This window comes from Rattus norvegicus, chromosome 7 (genome assembly GCF_021556685.1).
Source record: "Rattus norvegicus strain SHRSP/BbbUtx chromosome 7, alternate assembly SHRSP_T2T, whole genome shotgun sequence".
Lineage (NCBI taxonomy): Eukaryota > Metazoa > Chordata > Mammalia > Rodentia > Muridae > Rattus > Rattus norvegicus.
Window position 1 is genome coordinate 66,867,680 of NC_141540.1, and position 25,661 is coordinate 66,893,340.

Sequence of the window (25,661 nt, forward strand, 5' to 3'; positions counted from 1 at the left end):
AGAACTAGCCCATTTAGACCACCAGAATTCAGTGTGGGGAACCCATGAGTTTATTGGGCTTACTTACAGAGCATGAGTGAGGGGTTACTTACTGAATGTGGGTGCTCCTCTCCCTAAAAGAAAGCTGCTCTGGAAAGTCTTTATCCACCGGGGATGACGGCTTCTGTTGTTTCCTAACAAAGTCTCAGTCATTCAATTTTACCAGTGAAGACTGGGGAGCCGATGCGAGGGTGAGATCCTGCTAGTTCAGAGATGCAGAGAAAGTACCAGCTAACCTTCCTCTTCAGCTGATGTTCCACTAAGAATCCCCTCCCTTATTCTGGCTCAAAAAAAAAAAAAAAAAAAAAAACCAAAAACCAAAAACCAAAAACCAAAAAACAACAAAAAAAAAAAACAACAAAAAAAAACCCCAAAAAACAAAAAACCTCCTTCAAACTGAATGTCCCTCCCTTCTACTTCCTGTTCGTCTCTCTATCCATCTCTGACTCTCTCTTACTCTCTATGGTTTTTCCTTAATAACCCTATCTTCCCTTCCTATCACCTGGTTGCTTGCTCCACCTCTTGACCTATGGTTGACTTTATGTAATCCTGTTTACAATATTCAAGCAGAAAGCTCCTGGATTAAAGCTGTGGGCTGAGGCTGAGCCACAGCACAACCAAAAATAGGTTTTCCCAGTAAATAACACAATCTCGGGGGCTACAGTGTGATCAAATATCCTTCGACAAGTTTCTCTTAGCCACATAGATGAAACATCCCCTCCCCCCACAGCCTTGCCCCACCTACATACTCTAGCCCCTCCCCTAGGTCAGGTACCATTTAGACAGAAGTGTGTACCATAGGTGGTAAGGGCTGGCTGAACACTCCAAGGAGAATCTCCTGGTTTTACCCTCTGTGATCTTTCGCAAGTAGGCACAGTTGAACTCCCCAAGATGGCCGTTGTTTAACTAAGAGGACATTCCTGTACAGCAGCTGACCATATTCAAGACACAGCATTTCATGTATAGCCTTTAACCTGGTATAATTGTTTAATTGTTTGCAATGTCAGGCTGCAGAGCTGGAGAGATAGTTCTGCAGCTAAGAGTTACTCTTCCAGAGGTCCTGAGTCTGATTCCTGTTAAGGCCTGGGTAACCGTTGCCTGTATAGCCAATCATTTTATGCTGTTACTAATGTTACAAGGAAACTTTCTCATTGTTACTAGAAAATTCTTTGTGCCCGAATTAACCTAAGATTCTCTTATGTTCAGGCTAGAGGTCAGTTAGAACTGCTTTGTATAGCTAGCCACAATATGTTTGGACCCAAGACCTCCCCGGGAATTGAAATCCTACTTGGCAAAAAGAAGCATGAAATCCTGGTTGGCAAGTTGGCACGTAAATGCTAGACATGTCAAGTCTCACTCCACCCCACAATTAAATGACCCATCCAATGAGGACAGGATAAGTATACTACAAAGACATGTTCCTAAGGAAGTCCCCTGTCCCTAAACCTTGGTTGGTAGAATAACTTAGCACAGATATTTGTGGATCTCAGGTTTAAAAGCTCTGTAGGATTCTGACTCAGGTCACAGTTTAGTTTCCAGATCTAGATTCTATCCCTTATTGATCAGTCCTGGGCTGTGTGTTCAATAACCAGCCCAGTTTGACTGAGATGGGTGCCTGAGTGGTTTGTGTGGCGATACCCAGACCTCATCAATACCCAGCATCCATATCAGGTGACTTGCAACCACTTGTGACTTACGCTCCAGAGGATAAAAACCTCTAGCCTAGGCAGTGAGTCACACGGAGGAGCAGGCAGAGGGAGGTCACAAGCTCCCAGTTTGGGTGCCCCGGAAGAGAGCTCCGTGGTAGAGGTGACAAGAGCTGAGTATTTAAGATCTGTTTAGTACATTGGTGTGTCGCCCACCATGTTAGCTGCAAGGCTTGTGTGTCTCCAGACACTACCTTCCAGGGATAGTTTTTCGCCCGCTTTCATCACCAAGGCCTCTCCACTTGGGAAGAATCCCTTCACAAAGAACCAATGGCTCTTAACACCCAGCAGGGAATACGCCACCAAGACAAGAATTAGGATTCACCATGGGAAAACTGCCCAAGAACTGAAAGAGGCAGCCTTGGAACCATCAATGGGGGGAAAAAACAAACTCTTTATAATTGATCAGACCTCCAGGACGGTGCTTTGTTGCTGGAGGAGCAGGCATTGGTCTTGGAGCACTGTGCTACTATGGCTTGGGAATCTCTAATGAGATTGGAGCTATGGAAAAGGCTGTACTTCGGCCTCAGTATGTAAAGGATAGAATTCATTCTACTTACATGGACTTAGCAGGAAGTATTGGTTTAACAGCTTTGTCTGCCTTGGCACTAGTAGCCAGAACACTTGCTTTCATGAATTTCATGATGACAGGCTCTTGGGTGACAATTGGTGCAAGCTTTGCAGCCATGACTGGAGCTGGAATGCTAGTCCAGGCAATATCATGTGAGCAGAGGCCAGGCCCAAAGCATCTGGCTTGGATGCTGCATTCTGGTGTGATGGGTGCAGTCATGGCTTCTCCTCTGACGATCTTAAGGGGCCCTCTTCTCCTGAGAGCCCAATAATATACCACTGGTATTGTGGGAGGCCTCTCTCCTGCAGCCATGTGTGCATCTATTGAGACGTTTCTGGATGTGGAAACACCCTTGTGAGTGGGCCTGAGCCTTGTCTTTGCATCTTCACTGGGGTCTATGTTTCTTCCCTACCTCTGCACCCAGTGGCAATGTATGGTGAATTAGCTCTTTTCAGCATGTTCCTTCTGTACTCGGAAAGTAATCAAACACACAGAACTAGCACCCATGTATGGAGCTCAAAAGTATGATCCCATCAATCCGATGTTGATGATCGACATGGGTACATTAAATGTATTTATGCGAGTCACAACTATGCTGGCAAGTGGAAGCAACAGAAAGAAATGAAGTGACTGCTGTGGTTTCTCAGCTCGCTGGTGCCCAGCTTGGTTAGTAGGAGCAGAAAGTCCTTACAGTTTGCACCATCAGAATCCCTTGAGGTTTAGAAGATAATCTGTCACTATGTTTAAAATGTTCAGTAACGTGACCCCTCAGGCCTGCTTTTTCTTTTAGAGAATAAATGCAGTAGATGTCTTCCAAAGATTTATTTGTTTATTTATGTAAACAATAAGTAGCTGTCTTCAGACACACCAGAAGATGGCATCGGATTCCATGACAGATGGTTGTGAGCCACCACGTGGTTGCTGGGAATTGAATTCAGGAACTCTGGAAGAGCGGTCAGTGCTCTAAACCGTTGAGCCATCTCTCCAGCCCAATAGATGTCTTCCAAATAAGCACATACATTTTTATCTGTCATGCTTTCGCACTTTTAAAATGCTTTGATGAATGTGTGAACAAAGATTTGTTAGAAGATTTAAAAACAAAAACAGAAACAAAAAACCCCCTCTAGCCTCTGCATGCATCCACACACATGATACACACTTGCACTTTCATGCACACACACACACACACACACACACACACACACACACACACACACATGCACGATTAAATTGTATCTTTAGCCTAGCATACACTGGCCACTTGCTCCAGCTTGAATGCGTCATCGCATGAATTTTAACCTTTACTGTAAGACGTAGCCATTACTAACCCTGGTTTAAGAGGTTCTGCAGTGTGCATGTTCGTTCAGCATATTTCACCGCCTCTTCCTCAACTATTATGACTACATCCGCTCACCTTTTTCATTTGTGAGATTCTCATTAAGCATCACACAGCACTTACCTGCCGCTTGCCTACGGTTTATTTATTTAGTGACTTGGCCCTTTCCTACAGTTCAAACGGGCTTTACGAATTCTGGTTCTGGGAGCTCATTATTTCAGAGTAAATAAGAAAGTTTTTGTATGGACTCCCGACAAGAGAAGACCTGAGAGGGATATGACTGTCCTATGTCCTAGCTGTCCTGCACATGAGGGGACACACACTTTCTCGTCTCAGTCAGTAACACGATGATGACAAACGCTTATCCTTTTAGCAGAAGGCATGTGGCAGTGACGTCATATCTTGTCGACATGTTTGAGCATGTGTTACACGGTAGATGTAGTTCTAAGTGTTTACACGCGAGTCCTCGTAGCCACTGTGTACTGTCATTACCCTCGGTTTTATTTTTTATGTTTTATTTCATTTCTATTCGTATGTCTGTATTATATGCCATGTGTATGCAGGTGCTCAAAGAGGCCAAAAGAAGGCGCGGGGTCTCTCGGCGCTGGAGTCACAGGCAATCGGGAGCCACCTGACAAGGTTCCTCTGGAAGAGCAGTAAGTACACAAGGACATCTCTCTAGCCCTCTTCCATTTTATAGAAGAAGAATTTGGAGTTCAGAGATGTCAAGTAACAGATACATGCTTCGGGACACTAGCCTACTCTCAGGAGTGCTGACAGGCCTCTGCTCTTGTACTGGCTGGTTTTGTGTGTCAACTTGTCACAAGCTGGAGTTATCACAGAAAAAGGAGCCTCCATTGTGGAAATGCCTCCATGAGACCCAGCTATAAGGCATTTTCTCAATTAGTGATCAAGGGGGAGGACCCAGCCCATTGTGGGTGGTGCCGTCCCTGGGCTGGTGGTCTTGGGTTCTATAAGAGAGCAAGCTGAGCAAGCCAGGGGAAGCAAGCCAGTAAGTAACATCCCTCCATGGCCTCTGCATCAGCTCCTGCTTGAGTTCCTGTCCTGACTGCCTTTGGTGATGAACAGCAATGAGGAAGTGTAAGCTGAATAAACCCTTTCCTCCCCAACTTGCTTCTTGGTCATGATGTTTGTGCAGGAATAGAAACCCCGACTAAGACAGCTCTCATGCAGGTCCATGGAAGGTGATATTACAGAACTGTGCTATGAACTCAGTTCTTTCTATGAATATGCTCAGAAGCCTTTTTTTTTAACAACACTGATTTTTAAGTGTTTATTTTGTTGTTGTTGTTTTGCTGCACACCTTCCCACTCCTTTTGTTTATAGAAGCAAGCTCTGCTAGGTACCCTTGCCTAGCCCCTCCTGTCTCAGCTGGGATTCCATGGAACCACTGTGCTCCGCCCCTTGCCTCCCCTTTCTTTCAGTTACCTGAGTGCTGGCAAGAATATGGTGAATGGTACACCTTCACTGTCTTTTCCTATGTGTTCACTGTAGGGAAAACGCAAGAACAAGCGTCTCCATCACCTTACAGTCACAGAGGAAGATGCTGATTCTAAACTCATTGCTCAGAAGGGAAGCTGGAAATTAATAGTCCGGACTCTCTGAAGAATCTTGTCTCTAGTAACCATATTGTTCCTCAGCCTCTGTGTGATGTCTTCTCAGCCGTCACACTACCGAAATGCCTACCAGTGTCCAGTTGGGTTAGTCAGGGCTCTCTAAAGGAAGAAAAGTGATAGAGTGAATATATATTATATATTATGAATCAGTGAATAAATATGTACATGTATGTATATATGGATATATATATGTATCAATCATGGATCAGTGAATGTGTGTGTGTGTGTGTGTGTGTGTGTGTGTGTGTAAAGGGGGATTTATTAGAGTGACTTATGGGCTGTGGTCCAGGTCGTCCAATGATGGCTATCTCTAACATAAAGGCCAAGAATCCAGGAGCTGGATGTCCCAGCAGTCCCAATCTGGTGCTGGAGTCCCTGGGAATGCCTTAAAAGCTGCTGGTCTTCAGTCTGCATAGGAATAGCAAAGAAGTAGGTTCTAATACAGAGAAGGAATATCTCAGCAACAGGATAAATTTAACTTCCTAACAAGAGAGAGGTCGACTGGGCAAAAAGCAAAACCTTCCCTCTTCCATGTCCTTTTACGTGGGCTGGCACCAAATAAGTGTGGCCTGGATTTTGGGTGGGTCTTCCCAACCTCAAATGATGCAGTCAAGACAATCCTTCACAGGCTTCTTAGGTTTTAGTCGATTCCACATTAGTCCAGGTTGACGCCCGAGATTAGCCAGCACACCAGCTCAGTGGCCAGATTTCTTAATGTAGACATTTCTTTCAACTGCTCTTTTGGCTGTTTCTCTCGCCCTTGGGATTCTCTTCACTCTTTATTTCTGGCACCATGATCCTTTTCCTCTTCTTTCTTCGACTTCTCCACTCTGTTTTCTTCAGCCACACTCCTAACTACTCTCTTATTCTTGTCTTCGGTGCTACCCTGGGCTCATTTGATTTTCTTTTGTGGATTCAAGCCCCTTCAGTAGTTTCCCATGACTTCAGTACTTGATGCCAGACTAACTCCTACAGTCCGTTCCATACTTTCAGGTTGATTTTTTTTTTCTTTTTCTTTTTTTTTCAGAGCTGGGGACCGAACCCAGGGCAAGCGCTCTACCACTGAGCTAAATCCCCAACCCCTCAGGTTGTTTTGTTTTGTGACAACACGTCACCTGGTAGGACAGGCTGTTCTAGAACTCTCTGTGTAGCCTTCGCTGACCCTGAGCCCATCACGACCCTATCCCCATTCTGTTTACCAAATTTTGGGATTACAGGCATCAGCCACTATGCAGGACACCAGTGCTGTAGGCTAGTTCTAAATATTCTGCACCCACAGTATAAGATCTGCTCCTCCCAAATTTCACCATGATGGTATTCAGAGGCGGGACTTTGAGAAGGTAATTAGATCATAAGGGTGGATGGAGCACCCCTAATATACATAACAGAAAGATCCATTCCCTTTCACAGTTGGAGTTTGTAAGAAAACAAATTGCCAGGCAGTGGTGGTGCTAACCTTTAGCCCCAGTGCTCAGGAGGTAAAGACAGGCAGATCTCTGAGTTGAAGGCCAGCCTGGTCTACAGAGCGAGTTCTAGGACATCAGGAGCTACAAGGAGAAACCCTGCCTGAAAAAAAAAGGAAAGGAAAAAAGAAAGAAAGGAAAAAAATATTTTTGCTTACCAAAAAGAGTCCCTTCGCAGACACCAGATCTGATAATACCTTAATCTTGTATTTGCAGACCCCAGAACTTCAAGAAAAACTATATCTTCATGTAATGGCTGACTGTTAGTTGTTTCTCCCTGTGAATGTCCCAATATATCACAGGGCTACTACAGTCATTCTTCCTATCGTTGCTAACTTTTATATTATACATTTTACTCACTCTTGTGTGTAGGGAGGGTGCCCATATATGGAGGTCAGAGATCCAGGAGCTGGTTCAATCCTTCTGCTCCGTAGATTCCAGGGGATACACTCTGGCCATCAGGCTTGGAGATAGATGTTTTTATCCACACGCCATCTTTCCATCCCCTTATGGCTATTTTTCTTCACACTCAATAGCACAGTTCTGTATTTTTGCATAGTGGTTCCCCTCCTCCTTTTTTTAAAATTTAAATTTTGATTTTTTAAAAAAGGTTTAATGTATGTGGATGTTTTGTCTGAGTGTATGTGTATGTTTGTACATCACATACATGCCCATGGAGGCCAGAAGAGGGCATTGGCTCTCCTAGAACTGGAGTTACAGATGGCTGTGAGCCACTATGTAGGTGCTGAGAATCAAACCCAGGTCCTCTGGAAGAGTGTCAAATGTCCTTAACCACTGAGCTACCCCTCCAGCCCATCTTCTATTTAGTCGAGACAATTTTATGTAGCTAAGCTGGCCTCTAACTTGCTATCTGGTAAGGGATGACTTTGAAGTCTGGATTCTCCTGATTCTGCATTCTCAGTGCTAAGAGCACCATGCTAAGCTTTGACTCCTGTTGCTCCCTCCCCAAACAGTTTCTTTGTGTGGCCCTAGCTGTCTTAGAACTTGCTCGGTAGACCATGCTGTCCTCCAACTCAGAGATCTGCCTTCCTGCTGGAATGAAGAGTCATCCATTCTATATTGATTAATTTTCTATTACACACTTCCTCTATTTCTTGTGTGCAGGTAGTATGCCCACATATATTAGACCCTCAGAGCTTCTCTTGGACTTCAAAAAGAAAGAAAAGAAAGAAAGAAAGGAAGAAAGAAAGAGAGAGAGAGAGAAAGAAAGACATAAGAAAGAAAGAAAGAAAAAAGAAAGAAAGAAAGAATGAATGAATGAATGATTAGATCTGTTATGTGAAATGGTTATCTTCAGGTGCTACAATTTGGGGTGTTTTTTTGTTTTCTTCTAAATTTTTAGGATATAAGAAAATTCTGTACTTTGTACGCTTCATAATAAAAGTTTTTAAGAGTGACTACAAATGATGAGATAAAAGAAAGCCAGAATTAGCATTCACTTTTTTTTTTTTTTTTTTGGTTCTTTTTTTCGGAGCTGGGGACCGAACCCAGGGCCCTGTGCTTCCTAGGTAAACACTCTACCACTGAGCTAAATCCCCAGCTAGCATTCACTTTTAACCTCACGTTGGTGCCAGTATCCAGGAGGAAGAGGTGGCCCATCTCTGTGAGTTCTGTGAGCATGTGGTCTACATAGTGATATCCTGTCTCAAAATAGGGGAGGGGCTGCTGCACTCCCTCTTTGAGCACTGAGTGAATTGATTCCATCTTGAAGCTTTCCAGATTATCTTAATCATTCCTTTGTCATGTGTTTAACCTCTTTCCTCATTAACATACTTTCATGATTTTACTTTGTATTAAATCTGTGTGGTTGGTTTATGTATTAGTGTGTTAGCAGGACTCTTGTTATTGTTTTATTTTGAGACAGGGTAGCCCTTCCTGGCCTGAACTCAGAGATCTGTCTGCCTCTGCCTCCCCAGAGCCAGGACTAAGGGAGCACCCCACCACACTCAGAACTTTAAAAAAAAAAAAACAGCTATTTTTGTTTCTTGAGACCGGATCTCTGGTAGCCTAGGCTGGCCTAAAGATTCCTGAGTGACTGAGGCTGTTAGCTCCACATCCTCTTAACTCTATCTCAACTCTACCAAGGTACATTCCACCCTCTCCAGCAGCAGTAGCTAGTTCCTAAGGGCTGAAAGTAGTATTCAGATTCTGTTTACTTATAATACCTTTTCAGTAAACATTTGCAAAAAACATATTGAATTGAACTAAAAATAGCATATGCTTCTAGCCACTGAATTCTGGGTCTCATTCTCTCATATCAACATTTGTTAAGTCTAATGCCACGGCGAGTAGAAGTTCATTCACGGTAGGCTTCTTGGGAGGATGTGGTGAGTTGGTAGAATTCTTGTCTAGCACATGCCAAGCCTTAGTTAGGTTTGATCCCACCATGATAGGTATACAGCTATAACTAATAACTAAACCATGTGTCATGGTACATTCCTGTAACCTCAGCACTCTGAGAGTAGATGTAGAAAGATGAGGGGTTCAAGACCCTTGGGAAAGAAAAGCTTGGACAGTAGAGTAGGTGTGCTGGCTTACATTTTTATTACACTTTTCTAAGTTTCAAACATTTATTAAATTATATATATATACATATATACATATACACACACACATATATGTGTGTGTATGTGTATATATATATATGTGTGTGTGTATATATATATATATGTGTGTGTATGTATATATATATATGTGTGTGTGTATGTGTATATATATATATGTGTGTGTATATATATATATGTGTGTGTGTGTGTGTGTGTGTATATATATCATCTAAGTGCCTGGGTACATGGGTGTCAAAAATGGGTGATGGATCCCCTAGAACTGGACTTAGAATGTTCGTGAGTTACTGTAGTGGTTTGAATATGCTTGGCCTATAGGGCGTGGCCTTGTCTGAGTGGGTGTGGCCTTGTCTGAGTGGGTGTGGCCTTGTTTGAGTGGGTGTGGCCCTGTGAGAGGAAATGTGTCACTGTGGGGGTGGGTTCTGAAGTTCCACCCAGTGGAGGAAGAGTCAGTTTTTTCCCTGGTCGTAGTCACATCAGTATGTAGGGCTCTCTGCTCTTGGGCCATGCCTGCCTAGAAGCTGCCATCCTCCCATCTTGATGACAATGGATTGAACCTCTTAACCTGTAAGGTAGCCCCAATTAAATATTGTCCTTTATCTCTGCAGAGCAGTGGGAACCCTTAGACACTTACCATGTGGATGCTGCAAGTTGAACCCAAGTCCTCTGCGAGAATAAGTGCTCTAAATTGTTGAGCCATCTCTCCATCCCCTTCCTTTTTATTACATATTCTAATTTAGGATGGAAATCTAGGACCAGAATAATAAAGGATTGACAAATTACTCAGTGAAAAGAAATCTGTGTGTTTGATGCGTATAGGGCCCATTTATTGAAAATAATAGGACGTGGGGTGCATACCTCTGTGTGCCCAAAGGTGGGGATGAGGGGATGTCAGGTGTCTCCTCTCTCATTCCCCATCATAAGTAGTGTCACAAGAAAAGATCTTTCTAAACTGGCTGGCCAACCAGCCCTCTTGATCCACTTTCTTCTCCTAAATTTCAGGGTTTCAGGCATGGTTCATTCATTAAAAGCTATATGTAGATCTTTAAAAAGAATTAATTTTTACTATTTTATGTGTATGGCTGTTTGCCTGTTGTATATCTGTGGGCCGGTGCATGCCTGGTACCCTCAGGCTTTGGATCCTCTGGAACGTTCCGATGTCTGAGAGCTGCCCTGTGGGTGGTGGGAACTGAACTCCAACCCTCCAGAGCTGTGGCAAGGCTCTGAGCCACCGAGCTGCCTTGTAGCCCAGCACTGACTTTTTAAACACACTGTTGGACATTCAGACTCAGTTCCTCACGTTTGCACGGAAGCACTCTACCCTCTAAACCAGCTCCTTGGCCCCAGAGAAGGTTTTTTTTTATTTGTTTTTGTTTTTTAAATTTTAAATCCATTTATATGTCTCCCCTTTTATTGAAAGTAGATTTTTTTTCTTACCCCCGCCCCCTCTGAGCTGAGGACCAAACCCAGGGCCTTGCGCTTGCTAGGCAATTGCTCTACCAGCTAAATCCCCAACCCCCACGAAGTATATATGATTAGGGTTCCCCCTCACCTCTCCTGGTTCTACCCCACCTCCCTTCCCATCTAGATCCATGCCCTTTCAGTCCTCTAAGGAGTATCAATGAAATAAATGAGTGAGGTAAAGCAAAAAAAAAAAAAAAAAAAGTTGGAATAAGACAAAACAGAAGAAAAAGACCTAAAGAAAAAGCTTAAGAAGCACATACATAGGAGACATACATGTTTGCACACATAGGAATCCCATAAAAGTGCAAAACTTGGAAGCCATAATGTATATACAAAGGATGTATATGCAAGGTTAAAAAAACTCTCTGATTCAACATTTTGAGACAAGGAACTCCTAAAGGTGTTGAATTCATTTCCTGTTGAAATCTACTGCTGGGCATGGTCCTATCCTGAAGGGTGCTTGTCACCCAGTGAGACTCCCATGGAGAAAACTTTGCAAGTGGTTATCAGTGGTGGAGAGAGCTTCCAGGTTAGAGATGGGCGTGTGCCCACGGCTCCCTTCAGCTCTAGGACCCTATCTGGTGCAGACCCAAGCCGGCCCTGGGTATGCTGCATCGGTCTCTGAATTCATAAACACATCAGTCCTGTTGTGTCCAGAGGCCCTGTCTCCTTAGTGTCTTCCGTCCCCTCGGGCTCTTACAGTTTCTCTGCCTCCACTTCTGCAGGGTTCCCTGAGTCCTGTGGGGAGGGATTTAATGGGAAGGTCCCGAGGCTGAGTGTCCTGAGGTCCCTTGCTCTGTATATATCCAGAAAATGTTTTTAATTGATAGCATTTGCATATTTCCTTAGGTTTTGTAGACTTCTCTTCCGTATGTTATCTGATTGCTAACTGCTATAGATATTAAAATGAACTGTAATCCATTAATGCTAAGTAGAATAATTAAGAGCTTCTTAAAGCAGTCAGGCTTTTGTTTATTATTTTTAAAATTCTATGTGTATGTGTCTTTTGTCTGCATGTGTGTAAGTACACCATTCATGTACAGTGCCCACAGAGGTCTGAAGGGCACATTGGACTTCCCCAGAGCTGCAGTTACCCTTGTGAGTCACCATGTGGGTGCTGTGCTCTCTCCGGTACCATATGTCACCTTTTACCCACCTACCACAGATTTCAAGTGTACACATTTACTGTGTTTAGTTTTAATCCGAATAAATGAGGCGTATCAAAAACTAATAAGAAAAACAAAGGAAAGTCAAGCAACTTAGAGATCCCTAGACTGCGTGAAAGTCACTACGGGTTTGACACTTTTACTTCTGAACATAAAAATAAAAACAAAACGCTGTTCTTGCAGATGATATAGCCTAGAGGAAGCGCCCCTGACTGGTCTGTGTGAGGTTGGAATCCCAGCCACACAAATAAAAGAACTCAAAATGCTGTTCTTTATTGTGTGTGGTGTCTTTTGTATTAGACTCTGATCTTTGGTCTGAAGCCGAAAAGCTTAGCTCAGTATTTCAGGAGCAACTTTAACTTGATACTTTGTAAGTAGGGATGCTGGCAGGACATTATCATGTGGCTGCGGAAGTTACTCTACTTAAGATTTCATTCACTCGTGCCATGCCTGTGTGTGGTGCCTGAGCCTGCACGTGTGTGCTCAAAGACCAGAGGACATGGTCCCTTGAAGCCAAGAGCTACAGGTCTGGCTGGTCTCTGAAGTCTGGTTTTGTAACAAGTGTTCTTAACTTCTAATCCATTCCTCTAGCCTTCAAATAGTATTTACTGTTAGGTACTTGTTTTTTTTTTTTTTTTTGTGCTCTCTCTCTCTCTCTCTCTCTCTCTCTCTCTCTCTTTGTGTGTGTGTGTGTGTGTGTGTGTGTGTGTGTGTGTGTGTGTGCGCGCGCTTCTTTTAGAGATAGGGTCTTTTGATGTAACTCTGTGCTGTCCTAGAACTCAGCATGTAGTATATAGACCAGGCCAGCCTTGAACTCACAGAAATCTGCCTGCCACTGTCTTGAGCATTGAGAAAGCATGGGGCACCACACCTGGATGGCACCTGATCTTTTGCCTTTGTTTGTTGTGTTTTCTTGAGATGGTCTCTCTCTTCTTAAAGACTTTATTTATTATATATGAGTATACTGTCACTGTCTTCAGACACACCAGAAGGGAGCATTAGATCTCATTACAGATGGTTGTAAGCCACCATGTGGTTGCTGGGAATTGAACTCAGGACCAAGAGCAATCAGTGCTCTTAACCACTGAGTCATCTCTCCAGCCCAAGATGGTCTCTTTCTGTAGCCAAACTGGTCTTGAGTTTGTAGCAATCCTCCTGCCTCTGCCTACCAGGTATAGGCAGTTATAATGGTTATAGGTATATGCCATCATGCCTTTCATTTCTTGATCTTGTACTTCTTTTGAATCAAATCCAGAGTGTCGCTCATGCTGTCAAATCCTTTACCACTAAATTACAGCCTCAATCCTGTCTCTAAATTCATTTCAAGCACTGCTGATCATAATGCCGCTTTGGTATTGGAGTTTTGTTCTCATTCACAGACAGGGGAATTGAGGTATTGAATGTTGGGGGTCTAGGAATCACCTCACAAACCACACAAATACCGATCTCAGTCAGAGAGTTTACTGAGGAAATGCCCCAGGACCTCGACTGGGGCCACAGTCCAGATTCCGGACTGAACTGTGACCAGTTAAGTTCCTACAGAGCTTTTAAAGCCTGAGATCTACAAACATCTGTGCTGTTACTCAACCAATCAGGATTTAGGAATGGGGGGACTTCCTTAGGAATATGTCTTTGTTGTACATTTACCCTGATCTCATTGGTTGGGGTATTCAACTGTGGCAAGGGACTCTACTTATCTAACATTCATGTCTTAACTTGCCAACCAGGATGTCAGCTGCCCATGTGCATGTCTCTTTCTGCCAAGTAGGGTGTCAGTTCCCTCAGAGATCTTGGGAACTTAAACTTTACTTGGCTACTACTCAAAATGGAAGTATTATTCCAAATAATTTCTTATATTGATGCAGCTGTCTCTCTTATGTTGGGGTCCATCCCAGAGGGAGGCTTATAAAAGCAAATACCATAAAAGCCTATTCGCAGGTTCAGGAAGTGCTGCTGGGCGGTTGATTGTGATCTAAGCTTATTGTGGATAACAAAAGCAGTTCTACTGACTTCTATCGTGATTGGTTCCCAGGGGCACAGAACATAACAGAATATATAATTGACCTGGGCATGAGAAAGTTTCCAAGTAACAGTTACCTAGGCCTTAACACTTCCAAGGTCATTTACTACTGAGTTGGAGGGCTAGCATGGGAACCTGGTTCAGCTGCTTTCAGAGCCGTATGCTCAGAATTATTAGTCCATATTAGTTCAGTCTACTAGCCCTGGACTCAGACTCACCACTCCATGGTAGAAATGGTAGAAATGGTTATCAAATGCTTTATCACTCAGAATCTATTGTGCTAAAAGTTACTAGAGTTTGGTAGGCTTAGAAGATAAGGAGCAAGTACTTATCTCGGGTGTATATGTGTTAGCTACCTCTGGAGAGACTGGGAAAACAGAGGAACAAAAATACTTCACTATCTATACTACTCTCTGGCCCTCACTCCTGCTCTCATTGGCAGGCATTCGATAGTTGCTTTTTACATATGATGAGACTTAGGCTCAGAAAGGGTAAGCAGTTTTTCCCCCTATAAATCTCACAGATAGTGAACAGATAGTGGATTTATCACTAATCTAATCCTCCCGGCTCCAAATCCAGTAATTTTTCCTTTGCAGTTAATCCCATCCCTGCCATCTGAATTTTGCTGTTTCCCTGGCAACGGAGTAGACCATGGAGTACCCGGAAACCAAGACACTGCCTTCTCTGTGAGGTCATCAGTACCTTTGTCTCTTGCTTCATCTTAAGGTTTATTAAGGTTGGTTTATCAGGCAGAGTTGAGGGTCCTTGATTTTCTATTGGCTTAAAGTGGCAAAGGCCCTTTATTAATGAAGTTTGTACCCCATTGTGAGAACCACTTTTTATCCATTGGCTGAGGAGTTAGATCAAACTCTGGGGACATTTTGAGTGCTAGGCCATTTGAGATTCCGCCAGCAGGTGGCACTTCTTCCATACTCATAACAACTACAAGCTAAAAAAGAAACAATGTGTCTATCATGGCTTTCTGTTTAACTAGGCCTAAGCACTTCGCCTTCCCTACCGTAGTGGGTTGTTCATATCTGGTTACATGATGAAATACATTTATACTTTTCTCCCACAACGAATTTGGAATTGTTTACAATATTCAGTTCACTATGAAAAGGGAGAATATAAATCACAGTTAAGGAACATCAGATTTTATTAAGGTCTGTTGGTAGAGGAGTAATAGTTTCACTGAATCTTTTCCATGTATTTATTTTTGAGACACGGCCTTGCTGTGGAGCCCAGAACTCACTAGATCAACAAAGGTAGACCTCCGGCTTATGGCTTGTCCTCAGACCTGTCTCTGGAATGCAGGACCTACAAATGTGGGCCAGCTTTATCCTCAGGTCTTTAGATGAGCGGGAAGGGATGGGGGTGGGAGTGGCTTTTCCAGGATTTGAAATAAAAACGGAAGTGCACACCTAGCGCAAGTTTCTGTCTTGCTTCTCACCTCGCTAACCTAACATAGGTCGTTATTCCTGGCCAGCTCGCAAACTCGAAGCAACACCTCTATGGCTCTGCATTTCTTTTTTCTTTTTTTCGGAGCTGGGGACCGAACCCAGGGCCTTGCGCTTGCTAGGCAAGCGCTCTACCACTGAGCTAAATCCCCAACCCCTGGCTCTGCATTTCTAAGGCTACAGAATCCTCATCTTTCAACCCATCAGCTTGCGTTTCCAGAGGGCCCTTCAACCTGGCATCCATTTTCCGCGTTGTTCTGGGCATCGGGAACACAAGCGCAAGGCTTGGATGGCCTGAGTTACCAGAAACAATTTGTAAGGGTCCTTGGAGATTCCTGCATCTAAGACAAAGCTGGAAAGTCGCAGCAGGCAGTGTTATGGTAATTATAGGCTTCTCAGATCGGTAAAATCCCATCGGTTTCAAGTTTCTCTTTAACAGGAAATCAGACTAAAACTGGCCTCCGTTATCAATCGAGTTTGTACGGGACCTCGTGGCTCAGTTGCTGAAAAGGAACCCTAACTATTCCTTCCCAGACCCTTGAGCACTTCTCTTTGCCAATCAACACTTCGGGAAAGACCTCAGTCTTGCTCCGCCCATCGCTGTGTGGGTGAAGGCAAAGGTTAGGGGCGGGACGGGGCGGGGCAGGGGGCTCTGGAAACCTGACTCCAGAGCGGGTTCCTGAAGCTGGGGACCGACTCCCGGCTCACAGAGGCAGTGGTGGCGGAGGCAGCAGGAGCGCGGCTTTGTGGCGCGCGCAGGTTCCACTGGGTGTCGTGGAGTCGTAGCCACCCGGGGTACTCTGCCTGGCAGCGGGTGTCGCATGGCCAGCCCCGCGCGATCTGGCTTCCCGGCGCGCACGAATTGCCGTCTGGACGCGTTCTTGCGGCGGCACCTGCCTCCGGAGGTGTACGACGCGGTCCGCGCCTATGAGCCGTGCATCGTGGTGTCGGACGCCGAGAAGCACTCGTTCAAGTACGTGGTGCTGAGCGACCGACTCATCTACCTGACCGAGAACCCGCCCAAGTCCATCCGGCGGGTCGTGGCCCTGCGGGACGTCGTGGCCATTGACTTGGTGAGGATCGCGGGCGGGCAGGCTCCTTCCTAAGCTCTCGCATCCCCTTCCTGAGCCGGAGAAAGGAGGAACAACCTTCCCCATCCCGCCCCGGACTTCCCGATCTCTTTTGTCAGTGAAAGCAGCTACGCGGGAAAGCAGGGGCTTGATGTAGAATTTCAAATAAACATGTTCTCCCGTTCTCCTTTGGTTTACCCTCTGCTCCCAACATTGGGCAGTATAAAGTCAGCCTCTTGTTCATTAAGCACCCACTCTGTATAGGTACTGTGCTGCACCTCTTCTGCAGCTCGTGCGGAAGGCACAGGAGACCACACCTGTGTAAGCAAACGCAGCCATTACTTTGTTTACTCTCTTGCCGCTCATGTTTAGTCAACATGTGACTGGATCAGAATAAGTGAGTGAACGAATGGATTTGCGTGATGTGCACTGGATACTTGCGTCTTTCAGGCTGGCCACTTAATCCAAACCGAATGGGGACGCTTCCTAGAAGGAGTGTCATCAGGACCCAGTCTGGAGAGATACAATCTTGCCCCGGGTTTTAGAGTATAGCCACTGTATCCCTTTCCTCTGGGAATAGACTGACTTTAAGAAGCATCAGCTGATTGGAGGCTCTGCCTCCTCTCCTGTTTCTCCTCTCCTTGATTGCCTCCAGGGCTCTTTGTCTGAGCTGCTTTCCAGGTGTTCCTTGTTCCTTTGGGACTTGTGTCTAGCCTTTACTCTCACTTGCTTAAGTCTGTGTCCCGTGGGAGAAATTGGCGAAGCTGTTGCTGAAGCTGTTTCGCCCACAGAACGTTACTTTGGTTTTTAACACATTTACAAGAAAATAATAAAATTAAGTGAAGTTTCTTTTTCTTTGTTTTTTTTAAAAATTCTACTCAGATTTCCCTTGTCAGCTGTTTAACACTTTCATTACACATTTTATTTTGTGTGCAAATGTGTATGTTTGTGAGTGTGTGTGTGTGTGTGTGTGTGTGTGTGTGTGTGTGTATGTGTGTCCCAGATTCTTGTTCTAGACAAGTGCTCTAACAATGTACGGCCTTGCAGTCTGACCAAACGTATTAGAAAGCTTTTTGCTTCCACATTTTTAGCGTCTTCAGTGTAAATAATTGTTGTTTTGACACAAATGTGGTGATTTTTTTGATATTGCTATTCTTCCCCGAGAGACACAGTCTATTGGTAGTTGTCATATATTCTACTTTAGGGTGTCAGAAACAGAGCAGCACAGTGACACTCTTTAGGGTCCAGAAACCCAGAATGAATGCTGTGAAAAGAAATTCTAAACCTACTTATGCTTTCTGGACAGCTTTACCCTTCAGGAATTCAGGAGAGTTTTGTTGCTGTGGAATGGGACTCTGACCAGCCTGAGTGTGTGAGCATGGCTCTGCAGGCCCTGTCCTTCTCCCCCAATCTCTCTGCCTTGCTAAAAAAACTGTTAGATTGCATTCCTAAAGCGAGCCCCCAAGGTCTATTCCCTTCTTTGGCCAATTCCTCCTTCTGAGGCTAACAACCAAGGTCCAGCTATCAAAGTACCAAAGTCCAGCAATCAAAGCCCCCTTTGGCTCACCTAATTAACATGCCCAATTAAAATTAAATACCTCATCTTAACATGGGGCTCCCCATTTTACCTTATAAACCACCATTTGCCTTTGGGCCACATCTGTCTCTTCTTCATCCAGAGTCGGTCCTTTGCTTCTCTCTAGGACAGATCCCCCTTCTCCTCTCCCTTGGCCCCTTTCTCCCCTCTCCTTTGGTTCCCCCTTCCCTTCCTCCATCTCCTATCTTTGTTTCTTTTCCCCACTCTCTGCCCCTCTGGGACAAATCTCTTTTATGCAGAGAACTTGGTCATGAGGGTCCTGAGCCAATACTTTACTGTTCAGCTGTTTTTGTTCGAGACAAGTTTCTTTGTTATAGCACAGGCTGTCCTGGAACTCACTCTGTAGACCAGACTGGCCTTTAACTCAGAGATCAACCTGCCTCTGCCTCCTGAGTGCTGGGACTAAAGGCATGTGCCACCGTCACCTAGCTGGAATGCAGAAGAATATTAATGCATGATGACTAAATTCAACCCCCCATTCTGCAAACAAAATGAAACAACTCTCCCAAAACAAATCAACCAAAACAAAAAACCAAGAAGAATATGTAATGTCTATATATAGTCTACACACATATAAGATTTAAATATTGTTACTGGGTTTATTGTCCAGCTTGGGAAATGTAGGTTAGCTTTGGAAGGCTCCAGATCCCTAGAATTTGTGACCATGTGTGATGGTTTGTATATGCTTGGCCCAGGGAATAGCCCTATTAGGAGGTGTGGCCTTGTTGGAGTAGGTGTGTCACTGTGTGTGTGGGCTTAAGACCCTCACCCCAGAAATTAGTATTCTGCTAACAGCCTTCAGATGAAGATATAGAACTCCTAGCTTCTGCACCATGCCTGCCTGGATGCTGCCATGCTCCCACCTAGATGTTGATGAACTGAACCTCTGAACCTGTAAGCCAGCCCCAATTAAATGTTGTCCTTTGGGGTTGGGGATTTGGCTCAGTGGTAGAGCGCTTACCTAGGAAGTGCAAGGTCCTGGGTTCAGTGCCCAGCCCCGAAAAAAAAAAAAGAAAAAAAAATGTTGTCCTTTATAAAACTTGCCTTGGTCATGGTGTCTGTTCAGAGCTTAAAAACTCTAAAACTATGTTATAGCATATCACAAGGGATTTATGAATGTCACTTAACTGACTGACTTAAGTAAAGTCGGAGACTGATCTGGGCCTAGTGGCCCAAGTCTTAACCCCAGATCTCCAGAGGTAGAGTCAAAGGACATGAGTTTGGGGCCAGCCTAGGCTACATAGCAAGACCCCATTGAAAAAGTTAATAAACAGAGGCTGGAGAGATGGCTCATCAGTTCAGGGTGCTTAGTGCTTTTCCAGAGGACCCAGGTTCAGTTCCCAGCAGCCACATCACAGCCTCTGGTAACTCCAGCACCAGGGGATCGGAAGCCCATCTTCCTTGTGTACGCTCATGTACACATACCCTTCCTCCCACATATTAAACCAAATCATTTCTTTAAAAAGTAAATAAGTAACTTGAATTAATAGGTAGTATCCTGGTAGGCCCAGGGCATGTAAAAGAGGGAGAGGCAGCATAAGAAAGACAGAGCCAGCCATTGTTAGTTTCAAAGGAAGGTGGAATCGGGAGCAAGGAAAAGGAGTGCAGCATTTGGGTGGGCAGCGTGCAAACTGTCAAGGAGACAGACTCTTCTAGGGAGCCTCCGGTGGCTGTACATTCTTGTTAATACCTCAGTCTGACTCAGCAACGCCCACTCCTCTGTCTGTTTTTGTTTTGCATTGCTGGGAAGATGCAGGCCTTGTATATCTCAGGCTAGTGCTGGTTCACTGAGCTCTCTCCCACTGCTCCCCCAAGTCCAGGGCTCCTGACTGGACTTCCCACCTCCAGAACTGTAAGGAAATAAATTCATGTTGCTAAATACCAGCAGGGCTGTGGCAGTGTGTTAGAGCAGCCACACAGTGTTTTCCTTTCGGCATTTCGAGTGGGTGAGCTGTTAAGATTCTTCCTCACAAGAACTATCATGCCAAGCACAAATGCCCCAATCTCCTCTGAGGTTTTATGAAAACAGTTCTAGGATTACCATAGTGCAGGGGCTAACACTAAACTCCTAAGTCCCCCCCCTTAAGATTTATCTTAGTTTTAATTCCGTGTATATGTGCACATGAGTGCAGGTGCCTGTGGAGGCCAGAGGCATTGGATCCTGCTAGGGCTGGAGTTACTACTGGTGGTTATGAGCATGGGTGCTGGGAACTAAACTTGGATCCCTGTGTACTCTTGACCTCTATGCGATTTTTCTAGCTCCCAGTTCCATAGGTTTTATGAAGAACTGGTCATCACAGGATTGCCTTATTTCTTACCAGTGTGATTTGCTAATATATAATGCATAGAATTTTCTCAAAAACAATTTTTTTTAAGAAAGGGCCTTGTAGTTGGTCTTTGCTACTTTGTGGGTTCTTCTTTCTCCCACCCTTCTTCACCCTCTTAATCATCTAACACTAGATAAGAAAGATAAAGGATACAGACAAAAGGAGAAAGAATGGCGTCAGGAGTCGGAAAGGGGACAGTGTTATCATTAGGCCACTTCCTGCTGATTAGGAGCATGTCCTTCCTTGGAGCAAGTTTGATCTTCGCTGTCAGGACATCTAATTTCCTCTTCTTGCTTCTTCTGTGTACATGTACTACTTAATGAACTATAACCAACCATCAACCAGCAACAATCAGCAACCAATCGCTGAACTGGCCAACCCCCTTACCTCCCCAGGGTCCTAGCACTTATGCATCCTCTAAAAAGTCCCCAAACGTCCCACACTTGCAGAAACTATTGGCTCCTGGCCAAATTACACACCTTCTAGAGCACCAGGCAAATCACAGTCAGCTGCTCTGACAGACAATCTGAAGTCGCCCCATATCCCACACCTGTGATTAAAACGAAAGCACGTTCTTAAAATATTTCTGTGTTTTCAAAAGAAACCAGAATTCCAAAATTGTCACTGCAGGGTCTTATAAATTAGGCATGGAACTTGCCGTGTAGGATTTGATAGTGTAGGCTGGCCTTCAATTCCAGATGCCTGCCTCTGTCTCCCAAGTACACAAGAGTGCACCATCACACCAGGTTGAAGTTTTCTAATTTTTAAGAATTTAATATTTTTATTGATTTTTTTTGTTGCAGCAAATATCAAAATAAAACAAAACCCTACAAACCCTCTCTAGCCTGTATCGTGGAGCCATATGGCATTAGTGCGGTATGTTCACCTCAGTGGCTGCCGGTTCACACCACGCCACCTCTAGCCATTCTCTGGTCCCAGTAGCAGCTGCCCTCCTGGCTCTTTGCCGCCTAGCTCTGCTCTCATTCCCAGCAACTGACCCCTGTGGTAATTGTCATAATTCCTGAATCAAAACCCCAAGAGCCTGTAACTTAGCAATCAGATTTATTTCAATAATTTACCTCAGTAAATTTACACTTCACAAAACGTCCACACAATAAACTCAGAGCCAATTGATAATGATATAAACCGCCCACCTAGATAAAAATCCATCCCTTAAAAAAAATTCATGGGGTTGGGGATTTAGCTCAGTGGTAGAGCGCTTGCCTAGGAAGCGCAAGGCCCTGGGTTCGGTCCCCAGCTCCGAAAAAAAAAAAAGAAAAAAAAATTCATAACTCCCTGTGGCCGTTTAAGGCCACACGGATCTGGGTCAGCCTTCTCTGCCTCCATCTTGGTTCTTCTCTTTCTCCCTTCTCTCCCCTTATCAAAACTTGGCCCCGCCTCACTTTCTCACTGTCCAATCATAGGCCTTGCCCCATCCTGTGCCAGCCCCACCTGCGTAAAGACAATGATCCATAAATTCTTTGATAATTCATGCTCCCTAATTTCTTGTTTTATGTGTAGTCACCCTCTGACTTATGTCATGGTTGTCACTGAGTTACATTATGTCACTGCGGGGCAGCTTGGAACTAGCCTTACTTTTCATGAAGGCTAAACTCTTTTCTATCGGGTGTTGTCCTCTTTCTGGGGCTATTTCTTTACCATCTTTTCTCGCCGTCCTCAGACTTCTCATCTTACTCTACAAGCTCGCCTTCTGGTTAGTTAACTTTCACTTGTCTCGGGTTCCATTTCTACCTTTGTTCTCGGTCACTGGACTTCTGTAAGCCGAAGAGCAAACTAGCCTTAATGCTTCTGGGCTGCAGCCCTTCGTGTTCACTGTGCGGTAGGCTTTGTCAATCTAAGACAACAGTTATCAACCTGTGAGTCCACCCACCTGTAATTCTCCACCCCTTGAGGGGGTCGAACGACTCTTTCCCAGGGGTTCCATATCAGGTACCCTGAGTACCAGGTGTTTACATTATGATTTATGACAGTGGCAAGATTACAGTTATGAAATAGCAATGAAATAATTTTATATTTGGAGGTCACTGTAACCCGAGGAAATGTATTAAAGGGTCCCAGCATTAGGAAGGTTTAGAACCACTGATCTAAGGCATGGTTACACTTCAGGCAAAACAGCCAACCCCTCCCCTGCAAAAAAAACCCAATAAAACAAAACAACAAAAACAAGCCTGTAAGCAAGTTGATGAAATCCAATTTTCTCTTCTAAAGGAAAAAAGGGCAGTCAGGGGGTCAGGTGGCAGCTACGAAAGCTAGATCAGAAATCTACACGTTTTGCCAAAGGTATAAAGTTGGACATGGTGACGTTTCCTTTTTAGAAAAAAAAAGTTGAAGTGCAATTGAGCTTGTACCAGCTGTTTGATATGGTCCATCTCAAAGTGTCCTAGAGAGCGTGGACCTCTAAAGTGCTGATATTCCATTAGAAGCAACTTTGGGGGCATCCTCTAGAGTTCTGTTCTGGTATATCCAGCACTGCAACTCATTAGACTCTCTCCGAGGCTAGACACATTTTTCTTTACATTTATTTTTTATTTTTATTTATGTGTATGGGTCCCTAGGAGGCCAGAAGAGGGTATCAGAGTCCTGGAGCTGGAGTTACAGACCAGCTTCATATGTGGGTGCAGGGGGCCAAACTTTGGTCTTCTGTTAAGAGCCTCAGATACTCTTAAGTTGTCTCAATAGCCCCCAGATACACTAAAAACAAAAACAAAAACAAAACAACCCACCCCTAAAAACCCCAAAGCCCCACAAAAACAAAAGCCCTAAATACAAGAAAGTATTACTTAAATACAAGAGTGTGGGGTTGGGGATTTAGCTCAGTGGTAGAGCGCTTGCCTAGCAAGTGCAAGGCCCTGTGTTCAGTCCCCAGCTCGGGGAAAAAAAGAAAAAAAAGAAAAAAATACAAGAGTGTGTCAGTGTATGAGTGTGTCTGTGTCTGTGTGTGTGTGTGCACGTTAGTGCATTTGTGTGTGTCTATGTGTGTATGTGCATGTGTGTTAGTGCATGTGTGTATTTGTGTGTGCCTGTGTGCATATGTGTGAGCGTGTATATGTGAGCCTGTCTGTGTTAGTGCATGTGCATGGATGTAGAATGCATGGTCCTTCCTGTGCACAGGGAGGCCAGAAGGAAGCATTGGGTGCTTGTTTCCCAATCACTTTCTGTCTGTCCCTCTGAGATACGGTCTCTTCTGGAACTTGGAGCTCACATCTCTTTTTTTTTTTTTTTTTTTTTTGGTTCTTTTTTTCGGAGCTGGGGACCGAACCCAGGGCCTTGCGCTGGAGCTCACATCTCAACAGCTCTGGAGACCCTGCTGTGTTAGTCACAGTTGTGTTCTTTTCCACAGCTGTTAGAGAAGTCTCCTGACCTCCTCCATCACCCCTTCCCTCTCTCCCTTCTGCCTTTTCACTCTCCTGTGACTGTAGGCCCTCTAGAAGTCGTAGGCTGTAGGAGTAAGAACGAAGGATAATGCCTTGTACATGTGAAATCGCCGTAACGAATGAAACATTATTTTATATGCTGGCTTAAAAATAATTTAAAAAAAGCAAAAATGCTTTTCAGTTCAAAAATAAGGGGATAAAAGTGGGGCTGGAGGGACGATGGCTCAGAGGCTAAGAGGGGCTGGAGGGACGATGGCTCAGAGGCTAAGATCACTTGCTGCTCTTGCAGAGAACCCAAGTTTGGTTCTCAGCACCTATACTGGGTGCTCACAACTGCCTGTAACAAGAGCTTCAGGGGATCCAACGCTTCTTTCTGCCATCTGCTGGCACCACAGTCACGTGCTCATACACAGTCACTCACGTCACAGGTGCACATAATTAGAAATAAAACAAATCTTTTGAAAGAAGAATAAAGTGAAAAAGAAACAGAGATAAAAAAATTGTTTTGTTTGGAGAAACAGAGTACTTACTTTGAAATAACTTATTGTGATAAAAACCACAAAGGTGGTTTTCTTTTCTTTTTTTTTTTAGATTTATTTATTATATGAGTACACCGTAGCCATCTTCAGATGCACCAGAAGAGGGAGTCAGATCTCATTTTTTTTTTTTTTTTTTTTTACAGATGGTTGTGAGCCATCATGTGATTGCTTGGATTTGAACTCAGGACCTTCAGAAGAACAGTCAGTATGCTTAACCACTGAGCCATCTCTCCACTCCAGAGGTGTTTTTCTTAGGGCAAAGTTTATTCATTACACTCAGGGTGTGCTGGCTCCTACGAGTTCCCAAAATGTGAGAGAATTAGCTCTATAATCTCTGATACTCTGTGGTAGTGTGAACAAAAATGGCCTCAATAGAGAGGCCTTCAGGAAGTGGCACTATTTGCAGGCATGACCTTGTTGGAGTAGGTGTGGCCTTGTTGGAGTAGGTGTGGCCTTGTTGGAGTAGGTGTGGCCTTGTGGGAGGAAGTGTGTCACTGGGTTTGGGTTTTGAGGTCTCAGGTACTCAAGCCAGGCCTAGTGTCTCATTTTCTTTGGCTGCCTGCCAATCTAGATGTGGAACTCTCAGCTACCTCTCCAGCACACCACGTCTACCTGTGTGCTACTATGCTTCCTGCCACTGATGATAATAGACTAAACTTCTGAACTATAAGTCAGCTCCAATTAAATATTTTCCTTTATAAGAGTTGCTGTGGTCACGGTGTCTGTTCTTAGCAATAGAAACCCTAACTAAGTCAGGGGACTACATGCATGCTTTCTCTTGAACAATAAGTAAATGAATAAGATTTTAAATGGGCTCAAACTCAGGCAAGGTGGCACATGTCTGTAATCCCAGTGCTTGGGAATGGAGGCAGGAAGGTGGCCATGACCTCAAGGCCAGTGTGAGTACAGGGCCAGCCTGGGCTAGACACTGTTTCAAACAGCACAACACAATGAAATGTAAAAAAAAAAAGTATATGGCTTAGTGTCTTAGTTAAGGTTTTACTGCTGTAAACAGACACCATGACCAAGGCAACTCTTATAAGGACAACATTTAATTGTTCAGAGGTTTAGTCCAGTGTCACCAAGGCGGGAGCATGACAGTGTCCAGGCAGGCATGGTATAGGAGGAGCTGAGTTCTAGATCTTGATCTTAAGGAAGTTAGGAACAGACTGTACATCCTCAGGCAGCTAGGAGGAAGATCTCTAAGCCCAACCCCACAGTGACACACTTCCTCCCACAAGACCACACCTTCTAATAGTGCCACTCCCTGAGCCAAGCATATACAGCCA

The 25,661-nt window shown here is 44.4% G+C and overlaps 1 protein-coding gene and 1 pseudogene across 19 annotated transcripts in view; both read left to right on the plus strand.

Annotated features, from left to right (window-relative positions):
* Positions 1 to 1,902: 1,902 nt before the first annotated feature.
* Ghitm-ps2 (growth hormone inducible transmembrane protein, pseudogene 2) lies at positions 1,903 to 2,941 on the plus strand (annotated as a pseudogene).
* A 13,209-nt stretch (positions 2,942 to 16,150) lies between these two features.
* The window catches only part of C7h12orf56 (similar to human chromosome 12 open reading frame 56), a 52,410-nt gene continuing 42,899 nt past the window's right edge, over positions 16,151 to 25,661 (plus strand). For 11 of the 19 annotated variants that reach the window (XR_015624346.1, XR_015624345.1, XR_015624343.1 and 8 more), the window contains exon 1: positions 16,151 to 16,517. Coding sequence is in view for 2 of the 19 variants with exons in the window: in XM_087558613.1 (XP_087414739.1) it covers positions 16,266 to 16,517 (252 nt within the window). In the remaining 17 variants the exon portion in view is untranslated. Of the gene's footprint in view, positions 16,518 to 24,515; positions 24,615 to 25,661 lie in introns of all 19 variants that reach the window. The other 8 variants (XM_087558624.1, XM_087558621.1, XM_087558615.1 and 5 more) reach the window with 3 other exon arrangements.